This window comes from Falco peregrinus, chromosome 1 (assembly GCF_023634155.1).
Source record: "Falco peregrinus isolate bFalPer1 chromosome 1, bFalPer1.pri, whole genome shotgun sequence".
NCBI lineage: Eukaryota > Metazoa > Chordata > Aves > Falconiformes > Falconidae > Falco > Falco peregrinus.
In genome coordinates, this window is record NC_073721.1 from 49,200,134 (window position 1) to 49,219,654 (window position 19,521).

Consider the following 19,521-nt stretch of genomic DNA (forward strand, 5'->3'; position numbering starts at 1 on the left):
AGCAGGAGCCCGGAACCGAAGCGCGGGCCTGCGTTCCCCACCGGGCGGGTGCGGCGCTGCGCGGCCCCGGTCGCGGCCCCGGCTTGGCGGGGAGCTGCAGCCTCGGCCCGGTTGGGACTCGCCGCCCCGCGGGGGCTGGGGGGCCGCATGGCGAAGCAGGGCCCCGCGGAGCCCGAGGCCCGCAGGACGGGCAGGAGGAGGAAGAGGAAGGCCCGGCGCGGCCGTGGGGAAGCGGCGGCGGGGCCCGCGCCACAAGGCCCCGGCATGGCGGCGGCCCCCCCCCCGCAGCCCCCGGGAGTTCTCCTCCAACTGGAAGGCGCTGCAGGAGGTGAGGGGGGACCGGGGCACCCGGCTGGGGCGAGCCGGAGGCATCCCCGGGGGCCTGGGGCGGGGGAGGCGCCCGGGGGGCATCCTGCCCTTCTCTGAATGCGGTTCTGCTTTGTATGTGGTAATTACGAAAAAAAATAGATATTATTGTGTCAAGAAAGTGCGGTGGGCAGGCACCTGGGATGGCCCGAGCCGGATGGTGCCAAGCAGCCATGAAAGGCAGGATGCCAGGAGCCCTCAGGAGAGGTGCTGGATCAGAAGTGGAGGGAAACAATCCTTTTTTCCCTTTTTTTGTTTTGTTTGTTTGTTCTAGCTACTCAAGCAAAAGGCAAATAGCGCTAATGAGTCTCTTTCTGCGTGTCAAACATTCACGACAAAGCACCCAGTCAAAGTGGGAAATGGCCAGGGAGTCCCAGCTGTGAATGGGAATGGGAATGTGGTGAAGGCCAAATCCACACATAAAACAGGCAATGGTTCTGCTAAAGACAGCCCTCCTCTGGCTAAGGAAAAATCCAAGAGCGTTGCAGTGGATGAGAAATTAAATAGTACCAAAAGCGGTGGAAAAGGCTGCAAAGAAAAAAAGAAAAATGGCAGTATTTTAAAGGAGAAAGGTAATATAAAACATAAGAGGAGGAAAGCTGAAGAACACGCAGAGGAGCAACCCAAAGAGTGAGTACTTCAGGCATCATATGTGTATGTGGATATTTATTTTGGGAGGTGTACTTAAGGAGCACAGAGCAGTACATTCTAAACAGCTTCTTCCAGACTAAGTTTTGGAGAGAAATAAGACACATGCTGCCCCTGCTCCTCAGATATAGCAACAAACCTGCATAGGTGACAGTACTAGACTAATTTTCCTGGGGATAATTTCTTGATTTAAAAAATAAGTATGTTTTTTCTACAATATAAAGGTGCAAGACTCCTTTAAGACCATTAAATGTAATTAAATCTTTACTTACCAGGGCTGAAATCTGGTTTGATGACGTTGATCCAAACGATATTGAAGCAGCAATAGGACCTGAAGCAGCAAAAATTGCTAGAAGAAATCTGGGACTTGAAACAGGCCAACCCAAACAGTCTGCGGAGCAGGTGCTGGTTAAAGAAAAGGCTTCTGAAGGGTGAGTGGCATTCCAGCGGGAAGGATGGCAGCAGAGGCATTGAGATTATCTTCCAATAACTGTGATTTGCAGGTGCACAGCATAAGCTGACATCTCCCTGCATCTGCTGACAGATAAATTGCTGAGTTTCCCCAGTTCATATTGACGTGTGCACCTTGTGAACTCCGCTGTGGGGTTGCTGTAACAGAGGTGTCACCATGCTGTCCTTTGTCTTTTAGGCTGACACGAGCTGTAGCCATGGACTGTGAGATGGTGGGAGTGGGACCAAAGGGTGAAGACAGTATTGTGGCTCGTGTGTCCATCGTGAATCAATTTGGAAAGTGCGTTTATGACAAGTATGTCAAGCCTACAGAAGAGGTGACTGATTACAGAACAGCTGTTAGTGGCATACGCCCTGAGAACATAAATACAGGTAGGAGTTTTTTTTTTTTAAAAAAAAAAAAAAAGTTCTTTCAGGAGGGAAAAATGTAACAGGTTATCACAGAAACATTACTGGCTGACTTCGGAAAAGTTTTAGACCTATTTTGGTAAATGGAAAACAAAATGTAGTCTGAATGCTAAAAAAACCCCACCATGGGAAGTACTTAGTTTATAGAGTAGTCGCTAATGCCCTAGAAAAAATTAACTTGTGAATTATGTTATGGGAATAATAGGAAGTTTATTTGCTTCTATTGCTATGTTCTTTATGGAATTCTCTACGCTCTTCTGACAAGCAGAAGATTTAGCATACTATTCAAATGTATGTAACTGCAGTCCTAAGGATACAATTGCTTTCACAGCAAAGATGCACTGTTTTAGCTGCTGAAACAACCGCTTAGTTGTCTTATGCATATAATGGCAAGCATTTCCTTGTGTGGTATTTTTAGGTGAAGATTTTAAAACAGTTCAGAAGGAGGTCGCCAACATCTTAAATGGGAGGATTTTAGTTGGACATGCTTTACGCAATGATTTAAAGGTATACGGCTGCATGTTTGTTACTTTAGGGACAAGGCTCCAAAAGATTTAAAATTGATTAAATTTCTAACACATTATTCAGATGAACATACCTGAACTCCTGGGAACTACGGCTTTATCACTGTTACCTCAGTTTCTTGTAATTTCATGCTACATCAATTAGAGCCCTAGCCACTTGCTCACTAAAGTTCTTCAGCTTCCAAACTCTGTTGCTAATAGCACTGATCTGCCTCCTAAAGAGCCAGGAAAGAAACAGAATGATGCAAAAGCCCGTCTGCATGTTTGCTTAGTCCCCAGAGCTCAGCAGTCTGGTCATGGTTACCAGAGACAGCTATCTTATGTCATGCCGTACCAGCACTGCAGGTAGTCTCTGCAGGCAGTGCCTCCAGATTAATTTGTTTCTCATACCCAAGTAGAACTGTGGTTCTTGAGCCCAGCCAGTGTCTGGGTTCATTCATGGGTTTGAACTGTCTCTTGCAACGGATGGAAGGGAACAGCAGGAAGCTCTACGTTCACCTGTATAAAGTTCCATGCAACAGCACACTTTTGGACTGGAAATGTAATTTCTTCTAGGTCCTATTTCTTGATCACCCTCAGAAGAAGATACGTGACACACAAAAATACAAGCCTTTCAGACAGAGAGTCAAGGTAAGAAACTGATGGGAAGGCGAGCCTCATTTGACTCTTGAGCTGCTGACCCCCAGCTGCTAGCTCACTCCTACACTCGCCTCTACCTGACCCTGTTCCTTCTTTCCTACCTGAAATGGTGATGCCAGTCTTTTGTCATTCAAAAATCCTTGTCTAGTTGAATGCTTAGTGATTGAAATAATCACCAAGTTACATAGTTCAGTGCAAACATCACCAGTAATACCTGTGCACAAAATCTAGTGGCTCTTACATTCTTGAGCACTTGCATGGTCTTTGTAATGCTTTTCTGGACAGCAAAATAAGATGATAGTCCTCCTTGTGGTAAGGCTTATGCAGTCATCTTAATGGTATCATTTCCGTAGGGATATAAAAAAAATAATGGCTTCACGTTTCTGCAGGAGTAAAGGTTCAGATTATAGGGAGATACTTTAAATTTTGTAACTACAAACTCAGGTTTTCTTTTTCACAACAAACAAACCTTAAGATTATGGTAATACAAAAAATCCTTTCAGCAGTGCATGCATAAAGCTTATAATTCATTATTCTTGACAGTTCACAAGTAGAAGCTGAGATGTGCTGTACTTTGAGGAGTACACTTAAATGAATAATTTATATATGCATACACATCTATGTATGTTTTTCAAATAGTGCAAGACAGCACGATTCTACCTTTTCTGTTTCTAGAACGGGCGGCCATCATTGAAACTGCTCTGTGAGAGACTGTTGAATGTTCAAGTGCAGACATCGGAGCACTGCTCAGTATGTATCTCATCAGAACATAACATTTTTGGGTAGATCAGCAAGGTACTACACATTAGCTCTAGGATCTGGGTTCAATCCAGAATGCTGTGGCTTCCATCTAGTCTCTTATTGAAAGTTAGCAAGCTCTGCTGGGACACCATCCTGCAGTGAGATTGTCACTGAAGCTTGCTTACCATTGCATGTCTCATAACACTTTGATTACTTTCTTATTTTCAACTTATTTTGCACAAGTCAACTGTATTTTGCTTAAATAGTAATTCTTGTTATTGAAGATCCCCAGGGGAAAAAAGTAATTCTCAAGTATTGACAGCTTACCTTACAAGCAGCACCCTGCACCACTGTATTGTGGTAGGTTGCATAAAATAGCTTGAGAGCCTACTACTGAATCTCAGGAGCTAGTTCCTTTCTTTCAGTGGACAGGAGGATATAGCAGAGCAATGAACTGAAGAAGCAGGGCAAATTGTGACCACGTACTCTCACAAGAGTATCAAAAAGATATCTCCAAGATACCATATCGAGTATTTTTCAATATATATATATATCAATGTATTTTCTGTATCAAGAGTATTTTTTCCATTATGGCTTTCCAGCTCACAATCAGAAAGAGAAGTACGTAGCCTTGTGGTGGGCCGTGCAGTCTGAATACATACTCATCCCCTCCACTAGTCACAGAACCTAAATCTAGAAAGAGATTATGAAATGTTAAATGAAAGGATGTATTAAAGTGATGGAAGATTTAGCTGCTTATTAACAACAATGTTCTTAAACCATGATTCAGCTATGTTTCATTAAACCTCCTGTTGCTTCTGTTCTCTTTTAGATTCAGGATGCACAAGCAGCTATGAGACTGTACACCTTAGAGAAAAAGAAATGGGAAGCTGCTGTTAAGAACAAATCTAACAACAAAAATTGTAAAACTTGAATGATTCTACCCTGTGTTTTTATCTGCAGCATTTGCTGGTTTTGTGTCACATTCCAGGGCAAATCTAGAAAGAACTCAGAACGGACAGCAGCTACTTCATAAACACCAATCAAAAGGCAATACATCTAACCTGGTACCTGAATGTTGCCACACAAGAATACTGCTAGTATCCCCTTTCTGGATGGTACCTATGCCTAATGCCTACTATTGTCTTTAAACAATACTCATAACAAATGCCTGCATTTGTTAAGTACTTCATCAGTTAAATTTCCGCAAAGGAAATATACACTGAATAAGTGTTTTTTTTTAAAAAAAAAAGGTGGTTTTAAATTACACTAGATGAAGGAAGAAACTGTTATTGGTTTGCTGAAACTCCCAAGACTAAAAATCTTTATTTCAGATACTTAAAAGTCTACAAAGTAAAGTGAATTCTTATTTACTGCTGTTAGTCTCACAGTTGTGATACCTAAGTGAGCAGAATATATAACTGTTTATATATTATTAATAGCCCAATATTAATCTTTCTGGTGAGAAAAATCCTTTACGGTATTTCTGAAGGATCCAAGCTTTTTTATCTGAACCAGAAGTGTACAAATCTTGTTCTTGTACAAAAAAATTCTTTTACTTCTGCAGTTTCAGAAGCGTTGCATCCACAAGGGTCATTATCTCCTGGAGAGAAATGTGAGAATTGTCAAATAAAAGGTTACCTTGTTGCTTCACTTATTTTTATATTCTTTTATTAATAAAAACACTGTATCTAACATAGGTCTTTAAAGTGGCTGGTGTTTTAAACCTTTGTGGGGTCTGATTCTGCAAAATCCAAAGGAGCTATCATTACCAGACTGAATACTAAAGCTATGATTTAAATAATCTAAATGGATACTGGAAGGTTACAAGGAATGTGTTTTGGAGATTTAGCAGTTGCATGTCACATGCTCTATTGCTAGAATGAGAGTGTTCTGGTCTGTCTGTGCTGTCAGTGGGACATGAGGAACGATGAATAAGGTTTACAACGGAAGAGGGAGCTTTCTTCTTTCATGATTTTTCTGCATTACCTTTGAGCTGCAGCGTTCATTAAAACAGCACAGGCAATGCATGCAGGAGACACAGGAGAGCAAGTCTGCATTTAACTGTCTTTAAGACAAGTTATGTAAACAGCCTTACGTGTAACTAAAGAGCAATGTTATAAGACTAACCAGTTCTGTTGGCTCGATGAACAAACTTCTAATTACTAGTTTCTTGACAGCAAGCTGTTGCAAAGGTAATACTAGTGTAACACAATAAATAGCTTGAATAACCTTGCCGTTTCTGGTGTCTCAACAGTTACCTTTTTTCAGTATGACTATTGTTGAAATTTAATTTATAAGTTAAATCTTCAGACAAACTGTGACAAGGGCTTGTTTTGTTGGGTTTTGGGGTTTTATTTTTTAAGGATGCCACTTGCAAAAAAATAACTGGATATAATATACTTATGCTTTATTCCTGTAAACTTTAGCCTGTCTTAGTGTGAAGGATGTGGTAAATTAATGCAATACAATGTTGCAAAAGACCAGAACAGTCTTAAAAAAAATTACAGCATAAAGGAAAAAAACATTCCAACTACTTGTTTTCAGTAGTTAGAAATATTCTTACAAACTCACTCTTCTCATACACTTAATTCTGTAAGTTTCTACACTATGTAATTCCAACTATTTGAAAATTATAAAATCCATAACCAGAAATAACAGGCTAAGCATCCAACTCCTATTATCAGGGACTTCTACGTACCATGCTAGATGGAAACCGGATTTTTATTTCAGACAGCAGGTCTTCCATTTTCTGGGACAGCATATCCAGCACAACATCATCTGTAATGTAAACGAGCAGGATAATTGACGGTTACTCACAAGGCTGAAGCTAAAGGAGAGCAGAAAGGACAGATCTACACAAAGAGAAGGCAAGATCACATAAGATCAAGTTACAGTGTTGTAACATCAGAGTGGCATTTATAATTATTCAAGAACAAGTGGAATGAACTCTCGGTTCTAATTCATCCTCCCTTCTCAGATACCCAAGTCTTTCCTGACCCTGAGCAGCTGCTGTTACAGTTTTCTTTTGGGAGTGAAGGAGAGGAAGAGACTCAACAAATACCACACTATCTCACCATACTGAGCCATCTCATTAATCAGCATACAGATGGTTTCCACCACTTCTGGATTATCAAAGTGAAGGTGGTAGGCATCTTCGATCAGGTTTATTCCACTGCCTTTTGAATCCGTTATAAATCTCAAAGCTGATATTTCTGAAAGGGAGACAAACACTGCTGGGCTCACTGATCACTGCAAACTGCATTATCTGCTTTCCAATCCGCTGCTCCAGCTAGCACACATGTAATATTTTTTCCAGGAAGTCATGCCCATTACTTTCAGTCTTCCTAAAAGCTATGCTGAAGCATATCTGGGCAACAAGTACAAGACCATATATGCAGCTGACACTGTCATGCAGGACAGAAGTGGTATTTGAATGTTTATTGTTTTCACATTGATTCAGCTCGACCCTTTTACACTGTTGAAACAACTTCATTGTAATATAACAAAACACTCTCAAGTTACTAATAGATCTGATTATACTGATCTAATACTTCTCACACATGCATGTTGGGTCTGTGGAAAGAAAAAAAATTTGCACCTTCAGTTTCACTATTTCCTCTTCCACTCTGTCCTGCAAGAAAAGATTAACTCGGCAGGACAGATGTCAATCCCAATCCCACTATGAACTCTTGAACTATACAGAGACATCCACTTCTGAGCTGATTTGCTATTAATAAAAAAAGAATTGCTGAATGTTACCAGATAGCCTTAGAAGGCTTGCTAACGCCTGGCAGGTATTCTTCACCAGCACTGGTCTTTCTGGGTTCTTCCTGAGTGCATCCAGCAGAAGCGCTGTTATGGGCTCATACTCATTTTCAGTTAAGCAACCTTAAAAGCAAACCACACACAAAACCCCAAAGCTTCAATATTCTCAAAAACCTTCAAAATGCTCCTCAGCATTTCAAATTTTGGCTCTAAAAGGACTTTGTAATTATGTGAAAAATTACAAAAAAGCATGTGAAAGCCTGTACTGCAGTACAAAAGGCCAAATAAAGTCTTTATCGTGACTTGATCCAGGTCTAGGAGAAATTTCTGATATATCTTCTGTGCCAAGATTCCCTTTCATTTTCCAAGCCAAAAGGAATGGCCAGTCCTGAATATCCAGCTTGTTCTGCTGATGGGTACTTGAAATGAGATTGCTCAGGGTGTTTATTCAGCTCATCTTGGTGAAAACAATGGCGTTAAGCACAGGGCAGCAGGTAAACATACAGCAATATTCTTTCATGAGGAAGAAATAAGACAGAGCAGTACTGCAAGAATGTGTTCTTTAGTGCACATGATAATGACAGTGATACTTTATTTTTTAATCTGAAATACAGTTCCCAATTTAAAAAGCAAATGGCATAAACCCAAACCTCCCAGCCCATGCTGCACAGCACTAATGCTATGTTCAAAGGAGTAACACAAATGGGATTGTTGGTCTTAAGAGATAAGCTGGAGTGCTCTGCACAATGGGGGTTGTCGTAGCTGCCCATCGTTACAGTAATCGTTATCGGTACCTAGTTATATAATTGCTACAGCTCATCAAAAATGGCTTCATTAGGGAGCGTTAGAGAGCAAGTACAGGGAAGACTGGTTAAGAGAGGATACAAGTTCCAAACTCTGCTGCCATCTGCAGAGCCTGCTAAGGCCAAGCAGCCTGTGTTTCAAGGCTCCTCACTGGCAGACGTGGTCTGGCACACTAGCCTTTTCCATACACAGGGGACAAGGAGAAAAGGAAAACACACCTTGGAGTGACAATGCCCATAGAGCTGAGCAAGCAGACTCCGTAACTGTGCCGTTCTGGAGGTGCTCTTGAAGGACCGCAGAGGTCACAGGAACAGCACTTTTCAGCAATGCTTTGTCTACATTATTCTCTGAATTACCGTAACAAAAAGGGAATGCATCAGTTATTTAATCAAGTAATAATGTCACAATTTGACTTACAATGTGCATGTATCAGTAAAACCTAACGGGTGATACCATTGGAGTACTGCGACATTATTTTAGTATGGACAACAGCAGAGGGAAGGAATCCAAAATGTACAAAACCACACTCAAATTTTACAGAACTGACAGTAATGTTTATTGCAGAAAGCTGAAAACTGGCTCCTGGAGAAGTTCTTTGCCATTTAAATTATACATGGGGATCACAGTAAGAAACCTCCAAAAATAACTACCTTTTCGACAGAATACGGTCTGCAGGATGGATATTTAGTTCCTTAAATTAAATGGATGGTTTGCTGCACAGAGGGAATAAAACACACCAAGTACAATTGTGCACATTCTGTGCTTTCAGCCTTCCTTAATGATTGCAACACCATACACCTAGACAAGAACATGTCATAGAAACAAATCCCCTAAAAAACTCCCAGCATGGTCTCATTAGAAGGGGTCAGCTCAATCCATCACCCATGACTCTCCAATACTGTCAGGTGACAGTAGTTTAGTTCTAAGGCAATGGGAAGAGTACACTTGCCACCTTGCCAGTCACATTTCTCCTGGAAAAGCAAATCTTGATGTCCAACTCAAGACTTACGCCAGTGCTGCCAAGAGAAATGTGATTCAAAGAAATAAGGTGCTATTAATTCTAAATGCTATTCTGATACCTAACCTAATATGCTATTTTCACTGCACTCCCTCTGCTAAGAGCAGAGCAAAACCCAGGTGACTGACAAGCCAGAAACTGTGCGTACCCTTCCGTTACTGACAGTCTACTCATAAGCCATATCTGGGCCTGAACTGTAAGAATTTGACTTTGAAACCTTATCACAAGAAGGCTTGCTAAAGTCTGCATTAGATTTTAGTCTTCTCTCATATAACTCCAGATCACTTAAAGTTATTCTAGTAGTGCTGTGGAGACATCTCTCCAGAATGTGAGAAAGAAGAAAAATCCAGTCCCAGCAACAGGAATGGCTGAACCCCTTAGGCACAATACCTGCTGCCTTTCAGTCACATGACTCTAGGCACAATACTTGCTGTGTTCTACTTACCGCTCACAGCCAAGCTCCAGAGAACTCCACAGCAAGAGAAGCAGATCTTTTCATTATGAAGATAATTTCTTAAAATTGACAGGAGGTCTGGAATTACTCCAACTTTCTTTAGATTCTCTGCAGCAACTTCTGAAAACCAAATTATATGGAATCTGGTATTTTTGTCCCACTCACTGTCCTCGCAACAGACAGCATTACATATTTAAACAGCAGTAACAAACCAGTAACAGGATACCATCAGCGGAACAAAAGAAAGCAAGAGAACAGACCAGATTCTTTTAACAAGATGCACTTAACCATACTGTTTAGCACAAGCAGCCCTTTCAAAAGGATGTTTGGCCATCCTTTTTCCTTACAGACCTGAAATTTGCAAAGCAGAAAAGGAATTGCAAGGGTATAAAACACTACCTTTCAAATCTTTGCAACCTAGCAATTCAAGCTACCTCAGCTTCAGAATTAGGAAACACTGTATAAAAAAAGTTTGATCTTAGATGGTAAGTTTATTTGTACTTGACACACTGTACTTTTTTTTTAGATTACACCCTTGCTGTTAAATCCTTCTGTAACCATTTATAAAAATGGTTGACTGTTGAACTGACACTGAAAACAAGTAAAAAATACTATAAATATATAACAATTACAAACTCAGGAGAAAAAACAAAGTAGAGAAATTAAGTAGGATAGTTTCAATTCACCGTGGCACAGTCAAAAATAGAATCCAGGTTCTGTGCCCTCATTTTCCCAACCACTACTATTTGCACAGTTTGTACTTGTTTCTAAAACAAGATGAAATGCAGGACCACTCTAGTAAATATAATTCTGTGAGTACCTGAAGCATCAGCAGTGTATCTAACACTTCCAGGAGTGTTATCTTACCAATATCTAGTCAGTCTTGCCATTCTCTACCACTATTAAAGTAGTACCTACAGACATCCACATCTCTCAGTGAAGTCAAGTTCTTAATTATATCTTAGATTAGATTATAAAAGGAGAAACATAAGAACATTCCCCAAAAGTGAACAAGGTGACCCACCACTGGCTGAAATCATCATCAATAATGTGCAGACCAACGAAAGTAACTCTTCATTTTCAGAGTGTTTTCTCACTGTGTCTAACAGACAGCTGGTCACATTCTCATCCAGGGCCATCACCACATCCTGTTCTAGAGCTGTCAAAAGTAAACATTTGAACAGAACAAACATTTCAGTTCAAAGCCTTATTCAGGCTTTGAATAAAGTCTGAACCCCCTGCTGTCAGACTAAGGAAAACATTCCATTAACAGCATTTCTTCACATAACATATCCAAAAGTTACTTAAAATTTTCTTTTGAGACACAACTCTTGCTATTTTCAAGCTTGTATCGCTATCAGGTGTTACTGAGGTAAGTTGCCAAGAAAGTGACAGCAGGGACCACACAAGAGACCAAAAAATACTTTTATGGTTTTAAATTCCAGAACACTTAGTCTCTTATTTATGCAGTCTAGTAACACTCTACGTAACACGAAAACAAACTTGGTAGCCTAAGATCAGTAGCCTGGTTTAAATTTAAAATTAACACCAACACAGAATTAATGTACGCTAGTCCTGAAGAAAGTTCATGAGCATCCAAACTTTATTAAAGCTAGTGAATTCCTCTATTACTTTAAATTTATCCCCTAAAATCATTACTGGACCGATTTAAAACCTTAGCCACTACACCTAACTTTACAAGAAATAGGCTGTATTAATCAGGGTAAGTTGGAAGTCTCGTAACTGTACCGTGACTAAGAACTTCAAGCAATAAACTGCAACCGTCTACTTGTAACTTGAGAGAATCTACATGAGTCTTCATGGCAAAAGTAATCAGCTCTGTGAACGCTGGCAAATAGGGCAAGGCTGCATGGAAAATATTTAAGACAACATTCAGTTACACAGCTTAGAAGACTCAGTGAGTATATATACTCCAAGCACAACAGTTCCAGTTTCAAATAAATTACAGTCCCTGTGGACAGTGTGATACACCAAAACAACACTCTTGAATCAAAGAGAACAAAATACAAGTATAGATTGAACAATACAGAGTGAATGTTGTAGTCTCTATGAGAAATGTCTTTTATTAAAGACAGCTGCAAACGTATGCAAGCTAAGTGTAGCCAGCACGTTCCTCATTAAGTCACACTGGCATTGTTCACTGGTCATGTAGCAAGTTGTGCAGCAGAACATTGTGCATGAGCCTAAAGCCACACTTTTAGAACCTGTGGAGGGAAGTATTTCATCAGGGCCCCTAGTTCTAGCAAGACTTTGAGCTTTTGGAATACCTAACACAGCTATTCAGTGTATCTGCAAATATATGATCAAGTGTTGAGGAAAAAACGGATGGGTTTGAAGATGCCCAAAATGGATCTCTAAAAGCTGTGAGCATCAGTCATGATAAGCCATGGTGCAGAAGTGCCAAACAAGTCAGTCAGATGCATGCACAGCCTTGTGCTGCCATCAATAGGCTTGAATGAGAATCATGAAGAACCATTCATTAATTTTTGGAAAAAAACCAAATTATTTTTCCTTATTGATTACAAATATGCACACCCCTGTGCTTTAACATCATAAGCCAATGACAACATCAAAATGCTATCACTATCAAATGATAGTGCATTTTATAACTGAGGTAACATAGTGCTTTGAAAACATTAATCTTGATCTGAAAGATTAATCTGAAAGATGTGCAGATGCTGGAAGAACATACAGTTCCGCTCACACAGCTTTATTAGACACACAAACTAGACATATGTAGCTTCCTTTTGCTCTGTCTTACAGCCCTAGGTATTACCCCCAAGTTGCCCCAATGCTGATATGAATTACCTTCCTCAAATGTCAGTTTGCCAGTTGACCTTAGCTGCCAACTGAAATATCACTGTTTTTTTCCAGTGCCCATTTTTCTCATCCAGTAAAACACCTCTGCTGTTCGACAAAAGCATTTACAAAACAAGTACCAACACAATCACATCAACTAGTGGCCTATTCCAGTACATTCCAAAAATGAGAACTAGGAAGAGAGAAATTTCATTCTCATTTAATGTAATGAGAAATTTTTTCCTCTTCCTATTATCTCAAAACGTAAGGAAAGAGCAGAATAAATTAGTAAAGCAGTGCCTTACCACTTTTATCTCTTGCAAAGCTGGCAAGGTGCTGAATAGCTTCAGCCTGTACTTCTTCTATATCCCAGAAAGCCTGCATGAATTCTACATAAACCAAGAAAATTCTTCTAACCATCTGATACAAACACTTACAAAAAGCACTCAGATTTTCTCTATTCTGTGCAAGAACTGAATTCATATAAATGAAAATAATGTAATTTGTGATTGTTGAAAAGAGAAAAACTTTTCCCCTACGGCATCAAATATTTAAATATCACAAAGTGTTATGATTCACCTGTATAATTGTGTATTTGGCATTATATATTTTGAAGACCTGTTTGAATATTAAATCAGAACAGGGATAGGGGCTTTAAATGCATTATTCCAATAGCCTTCTCACATTAAGATAACTTCCTTACTTCCAAGGAAAATAACAGAGCAGATCCTTTGCTGGCATGAATTGACAAAAGTGATCCTTCCTCCAAATAGCATCCCATTTTATTTCAAGTAAAATGAACACCCAATAATTCATTTTCAAGTAGAATACATGCTGACTGGAAGACACATGGTTTATTTCCTAGGAAAATCCCCATTACATTAATTTTATTTTCCTTATTACCTAGAACACTTTCAATTCCTCCTTCAAGGAGCACATCTATTACTTTGGGAGGCAAAGACTTTTCCAGTTTTACTGAAGACACACCAGCAGCGGTTAGACATTCCCTAATAAATGGAACATCAGTCAGATCCCTATAATTATGAGAAACAAAAGCATTACCTGTAAGTTAGAACTAGTTAAGTTACCAAAAAAAAAATTCTACAGGCTTTGTTTCATTTTGATATAAAAAGCTAATAATACTTCCTTGAAGACTGGATTATTTTTGACAATACTTAAAAACAATTTACTTCAGGTAATGAAAGAAATTACACTGAGCAAGCCATGCCTCAACTTCAAGTTGATGGCTTGTAAAATTGTGTATAACATGGTTTGTAATGTAACTCTTCAAAAAAAACCACCTCACACATCAGAATGCCTACTTCTGAATGAAGACTAACTCTTTGACTCTTAATAATGCAATTCGTCAAGGCAGTAAGATCAGCAGCCTTGACAATCTCTTTCAATAAGTAGCTAACATTCCCATCTTTGTCAAGGTAGGTGATGTTTAGGACTAAAAAAATAACAGAAGGAAAGCATCCAGAACTCACTTTGCTGTGGGTCTCAAGCTGGGCTGAATCTGTAGCATCATACATAAAATTGGAAATAAAGGTGAAGAGCTGTTATCTCCATTTTGCATTAGTGTTAGAACTCCCTCAAGACGGCCAGTATCCCGTCTAATATCCTGCAGCAATGAAGTTATCTCTTCTGCCTGTAAAAAGCGTAGTACCAGAGGAGCTTTCACACACTCATTTACAGATATCCTGGCGGGCCCATGACATTTTAAATCTATAATGAAACATTATTACATACATTCAGAACAAAGCAGGTCGACATGTCAAGTAGAATACAACCTAGAGACCAGATGTCAGACTTCTCAGTAAAAGAAAAATGAAATGTTTCCGGAGCCATCCAAGACTTGCTATCTGTTGAAATAAGAATCATACAGTCATGTTGCTGACATTGTACTATACACCATTTTCTGCATGAACTGCAGGCAATTGTTTTATAATTTAGAGATATCCTGCAGAGATTAGACATTTTTTACTGGGAATATGCCACAAAAGACTAAGAAACACACTATAACTAATCAACAATTTTCTAAGTTGTTACTGCATATGTATCAAGCTAAAAAGGAATGGTATCTGTTGCAGTATCCGAGATTCACAGACGTATCTTTATTTTTCAGTTGTGAACACAATTAATGCTGCAGGCAACTGCCCATGAATATACTATTCATACTTTAGAATACAAATAGCATAATGCAGAGAACAGGGAGGGAAGATAATTTTTTTCCTTTTTCACTGATTTTTCTCCAAGGACTACAAATATCCACCATAACTGAATCTTTTAAAAATGAAGTAAAAAACCAAATATCTACTTTCTTCCACTCTTATTTTCCATTTCAGCTCATCTGTCATAAGTGTTTCTGTACTGAAGTCGCTCAGCATGAAAGATGCTTCACCAATCACAAGTATGTTTGATGGCTTGAGATTTCTGCAACACAAATATTTTCTGTCAGCCTGTGAAATTAGAGTCTAATGATACCTAACTACAGGTTGCCAGCATCTTTACACATTAGAAGGTTTAGGTTTGGGGTTTTTTTGTTTTGGGGGTTGTGGTGAGTGCTTTGGGTTTTTTCTGTTTGTGTTTTGTTAGTTGTTTTTTTTAAATATACAAGTGATAATCAACCAAATGCTTTAAAATTTGTGATTGTGACAAATTTATCTGTATGTAGAATGCCATGGTTGTCTCTTACTTTAGATATACAAAGTATACCTTGTCCATCAGTCACCAAAATGTAAGCATTAACAGATGACAGATATTCTAGTATTAAAAATAGTATTAGAATTACAGCACATTTAAACACAGAGAAAACCTCATTTAAATGGATAATTCTAGACAAAACTCAATAGATGACTTCAGAAGTCACAGAAAACTTATCTATATATGAAGTCCAGAATTTCTGCCTCCTACTCCCGCTTTTGGAACAGTAAAATTCACTGCCTCTGAGCAGCTGTGCTGAACCAACAGACATTGCAAAGAACAATGACCAGACAGAGAACAAGATTTCTACTCACCTGTGGAAAATATTTTGTTTGTGTATATAAAACAAAGCATCTACCATCTGTCCCAGAAACTTCAGAATCACCTGTTGAGGGGAATATACATGAAAGTGTAACCAACAGAATAACTTCCAAATACCTTTTGGAAGATAATGTCCAAAACCACCCTTCAGCAAAACACTGGCCTTTGAAAGTTTTGGGGAGGATTTGAGAAAGAGGAAATACAGAGTAAGAAATATAAAAGCAGTGAGACTGTCAGTTCAACTAGATGCCTCTTCATTTACCACATCTGTTATTTTTTCTGACTTCTGCCTTTTTTCCTTGATTACAGATGAAAGATCTCCTTGGCCCGAGTACTGCATTACCAGACAAAGGAACAGAGATGATATCTGTAACAAAACATTACACCAAAATTGTTTAATTTTTTGCAGGTAATAACATACCCAGTAAGAAAGCACCTGGCCAAACTGATGGCTGTCATGTTCACTAATACCAAGGCGTTCTGAGAATATTAATCTCTCACAGAGGAGACAATATTTACTTTCTTTAATAAAAGATACAGCATGTTTGTTGTTTTTTTGGTTGGTTTTAGGGTTTTTTTTGGGGGGGGGGGGGGGGGGGCAGATAACAAAAAATCCATTATCAAGCATCTTATGTGAAGCCATATGGGACAATTCAAGTCAAATATGCATCCGTAAAACCAACACAAATTTTGCCTGAGCACTGGAAAAAATCTGCAAATTAGTCAAGGCTTTCAGCTTCCTATAGTCTCCTATAAAAATGTTTTCATGCCTGCATGAAAAATTGGTACTGCACGCTGATTCACATCAGAACCTGTGAGTCAGTGTGCAATACTGCCATGCAACAGACTCCAATCCATGTAACTTCACAGCTTTTCAGCATGTTTATTTAGGAGTTTAAAAAGCAGGCTTGTTTCAGATCAAATAATCTCTTTTAGTATCTCACATTAATGACCCCAAATTTAAACCTTCAAAAATGCTCACATGCCCACAACATTGAACATGTGTGCCCGTTTGCCCAATCCTATTTCATTCTCACCTCATTATCCCAAGTCACAAACAATTCCTTGTAAGTACAGATGTTTGGATGATGAAGTTTTAGCAAATCCATGGCCTGCATAGAATAAAAGAAAGATACAGAGAGCTTTCTATACAACTACATAGTCCTTCCCATTGACAGAACTCTAAATAATATCCTAAGCCAGGTCCTGACTTGGTCATGTTGCGTGTCTGATCAAAGTCTTGGAATGTGCAAGCTCTGTTACATATTTGCATGCACAAGCATCAAGTTAAGGAAAATATTTCGCTAAGACTCTACTCAATGTGATGCTGTAAAAGCCTTGCAAGATTCAAGGATATAAACTGCTCCTTTAGGAGATGATACATAACCTCCTCCTTCAGTTCTTAACTTCCTAACCTGAAAACACATCTTAGAATGTGAAAGACAAGATGATTTTTCTAGCGTAACCATTCTTTCCAGTAACCCCTATGCAAGCTCAAACCTCAGAAAACATGACACTAGTGAGATGCTTATCTCCTTGAACCTGGTTTCCGTGTAGGAGTCTGTTACCAATCACTTCGGCAAATTTGCTGATGATACAAAAGATAAAAAGAATTCAACATACTCTCCTACAGTCGTGTTTGTGGCTGTGCAAATACAACAGAAAAACTAAGAAAAGCCATGCCCCCAGTCGGCACAACTGCATTTATTTCAATAGATGTGTACATCAACAGAAAAATGGGATCAAACTTCGTCAGTAAAGCCAGTCTCAGTACATGAAGAGGTCATCTCTTGAGTAGGATGAAGCATCTGTACAGACATGCCTTCTCACTCATTTACAACTGCAGATATCATGCCTACTGGACACTCTGAAACTAATTCATCATGCGCTACTTCACATATTTTGTTGACACAAATTTTGGTATTCTAGTAGTATTTCTGATGTTTCTTCTTACTCAAGCCACTGAAACAAGTTTGCATACACACACAAAAAATAAGGGACAACAAAGAAAGAAAAACAGTCAAATCATTCACACCAAAAAACATCTGAGAAATTAAGATATAATGAAATGCTAACTAGAAACTTAGTTATTGAAAATAAACTATGAACAGACCAAGAGTCTCCTTCAGCTTCAAGGCCAAAAGGGTGAGCTTTGCTCTTTGTCTTCAGCACAAAACAAACAATCTCTGAAAAAGGACTATCCTCTGAGAACAGCTATCCATTTGAATCCACATATTCAAATAAAAGAACAATATAAAGTCCTGGTCTGAGGTCAAGCAGAGGGCAGGGAGAACACCCCTCATATAGTTCTACCTGATCATCTTGACTATTTACTTAGTTAATCCTTGTAGATAAAAGGCTTTGTTCCGCTAAGACTTTGGTCTTTGCAAATGAAGTAGTAAAGCAAAACTGCACTGATACCTCCTTCAAGGCCTCATTTGCTCGCTTTTCTTCAATGCATTCAACCTGCACCAAACAAAAGACAAGGATGAGTTTGTAATATAAAGGCAGGCAAACTTTAAGCCAGTACAACTGTGCCAAGAGGACTGGAACTGCAAACTGGGTATGAATTAGCGTAAGTTTTCTGTTGGGAGATGGCCAGAAACAGAGCGTTAGATGAATTCACACCAGCTAACCAGTCCTTCTCCCACACTGTCAAAGCAGCAGCGAGCCAGGTGAAAACACACTGGACGGACATAAATAGGCTGCTCCTCTTTGCCCAGTTTTAACCTCAATATTCTAATAAAGTGACCTGAATGTTCTAATTTCCAAAGCAGCAGCACAGTAAGCCATAAGCCTACCCTTACTCAACGGCTAAGCCACCTAACGTGTTCATTACTATCAGAAGGGCCCATGGAGATGGCAAACATACCAACAGACTCCTGTTTTCCTAGCAACCACCTTCTCACCTGCTTTATTATGTACTTCTTCTCTGCACTCTTCTCTGTTTTCAGTTCTGCTACCACCGCAGTGCCTAGCGCCCCAGGCTGGAGCTGCTCCAGCACCTGCAGCACAGGGGCGACACTGATACACCCACCCAGCTCCAAATAGCAGCACCACAGCCCCCTGCCTCCCCAGATGCTCTCCACACAGCACTTACCTCCAGCTCCCCGGCTGAAGGGCCACAGGCCTTGTCCCTCCCGGGAAACCCTCATCATTTCCCTCCTACTACTGGGAGCAGCACCCATCTCCTCAACGCTGCGCAGGCCCCGGTGCCCCCCCCCCCACCCTCAAGGCCACGCACCCCCAGAGCCACCGACAGCCCCTCCCCACGGTCACAGCACTGGCATGCCCGGGGTACCCACACCCCCTCCCCCAGGCCGCAGCCGCCCCCCCAGGGCCAGGTACCACACACAGCCCCCAGCCCCACCTACGGCACCCACAGGGCTGCAGCCGGCCCTTCCCGCCGAGCAGGGCCTAGCCCCTCGGCCAGCACCTGGTATCTCTCCATGGCGCAGCAGTGCCCGGCCCCTCAGCAGGGCAGGGCGGCTGTGGGGAGCCCCCGGCCCAAGGTAGCCCCTCAGGCACCGGGTGCCTAACAGGGCCGAGCCAGGCAGGGAGCACTCCCCCTTCCCTCAGGTGACGTTTTCAGACCAAAAAGCTGCCGCTATACATTGAAGGAGAAAAGAAGAAAAAATAAATAAAATAATAAAAACAAATTAGAAACGGGGCGGCACAGCCGTATCCCCCTCCGCTGCTCCACGCACTGCTTCAGCGGGGTGTGCGGCCCCTTTAAGAGGGCGGCACGCAGGGGCGGGGCTTCCCCGCCCTCCCGGCGCCACCGCCCCGCCCCGCCCGCGCCGGCGCTGCCGCCCGCGCGGCGCCTTTAAGGG

At 40.6% G+C, this 19,521-nt stretch overlaps 2 protein-coding genes across 7 annotated transcripts; one reads left to right on the plus strand and one right to left on the minus strand.

The window, feature by feature from the left end:
- Positions 1-14: 14 nt before the first annotated feature.
- On the plus strand, positions 15-6,029 carry REXO4 (REX4 homolog, 3'-5' exonuclease). The gene is given in 9 exon segments (XM_055814411.1): positions 15-278; positions 280-328; positions 641-996; positions 1,290-1,445; positions 1,664-1,857; positions 2,312-2,400; positions 2,973-3,047; positions 3,732-3,806; positions 4,630-6,029. Coding segments are annotated over 9 exon segments (1,227 nt in total). The 5' UTR covers positions 15-147; the 3' UTR covers positions 4,732-6,029.
- On the minus strand, positions 5,265-19,402 carry STKLD1 (serine/threonine kinase like domain containing 1). 6 transcript variants are annotated; one of them, XM_055814390.1, is made up of 19 exons: positions 19,125-19,402; positions 18,598-18,693; positions 18,110-18,154; positions 16,726-16,800; positions 15,951-16,055; positions 15,682-15,752; positions 14,982-15,097; positions 14,414-14,526; positions 14,152-14,312; positions 13,565-13,695; positions 12,967-13,050; positions 11,591-11,707; positions 10,866-11,000; positions 9,833-9,961; positions 8,588-8,716; positions 7,560-7,688; positions 6,875-7,012; positions 6,499-6,578; positions 5,265-5,400 (listed from the first exon to the last, which is right to left on the minus strand). In XM_055814390.1, the coding sequence occupies exons 1-19, from the start codon at positions 19,137-19,139 to the stop codon at positions 5,353-5,355; spliced, it is 1,917 nt and encodes a 638-aa protein (XP_055670365.1). In that variant the 5' UTR covers positions 19,140-19,402; the 3' UTR covers positions 5,265-5,352. The 6 variants fall into 6 exon arrangements, with proteins under 6 accessions (XP_055670365.1, XP_055670376.1, XP_027633849.2 ...); XM_055814401.1 differs by lacking the exon at positions 18,598-18,693; XM_027778048.2 differs by lacking the exon at positions 19,125-19,402 and having other exon boundaries at positions 13,565-13,668; positions 18,598-18,904.
- Between the last annotated feature and the right edge of the window lie 119 nt (positions 19,403-19,521).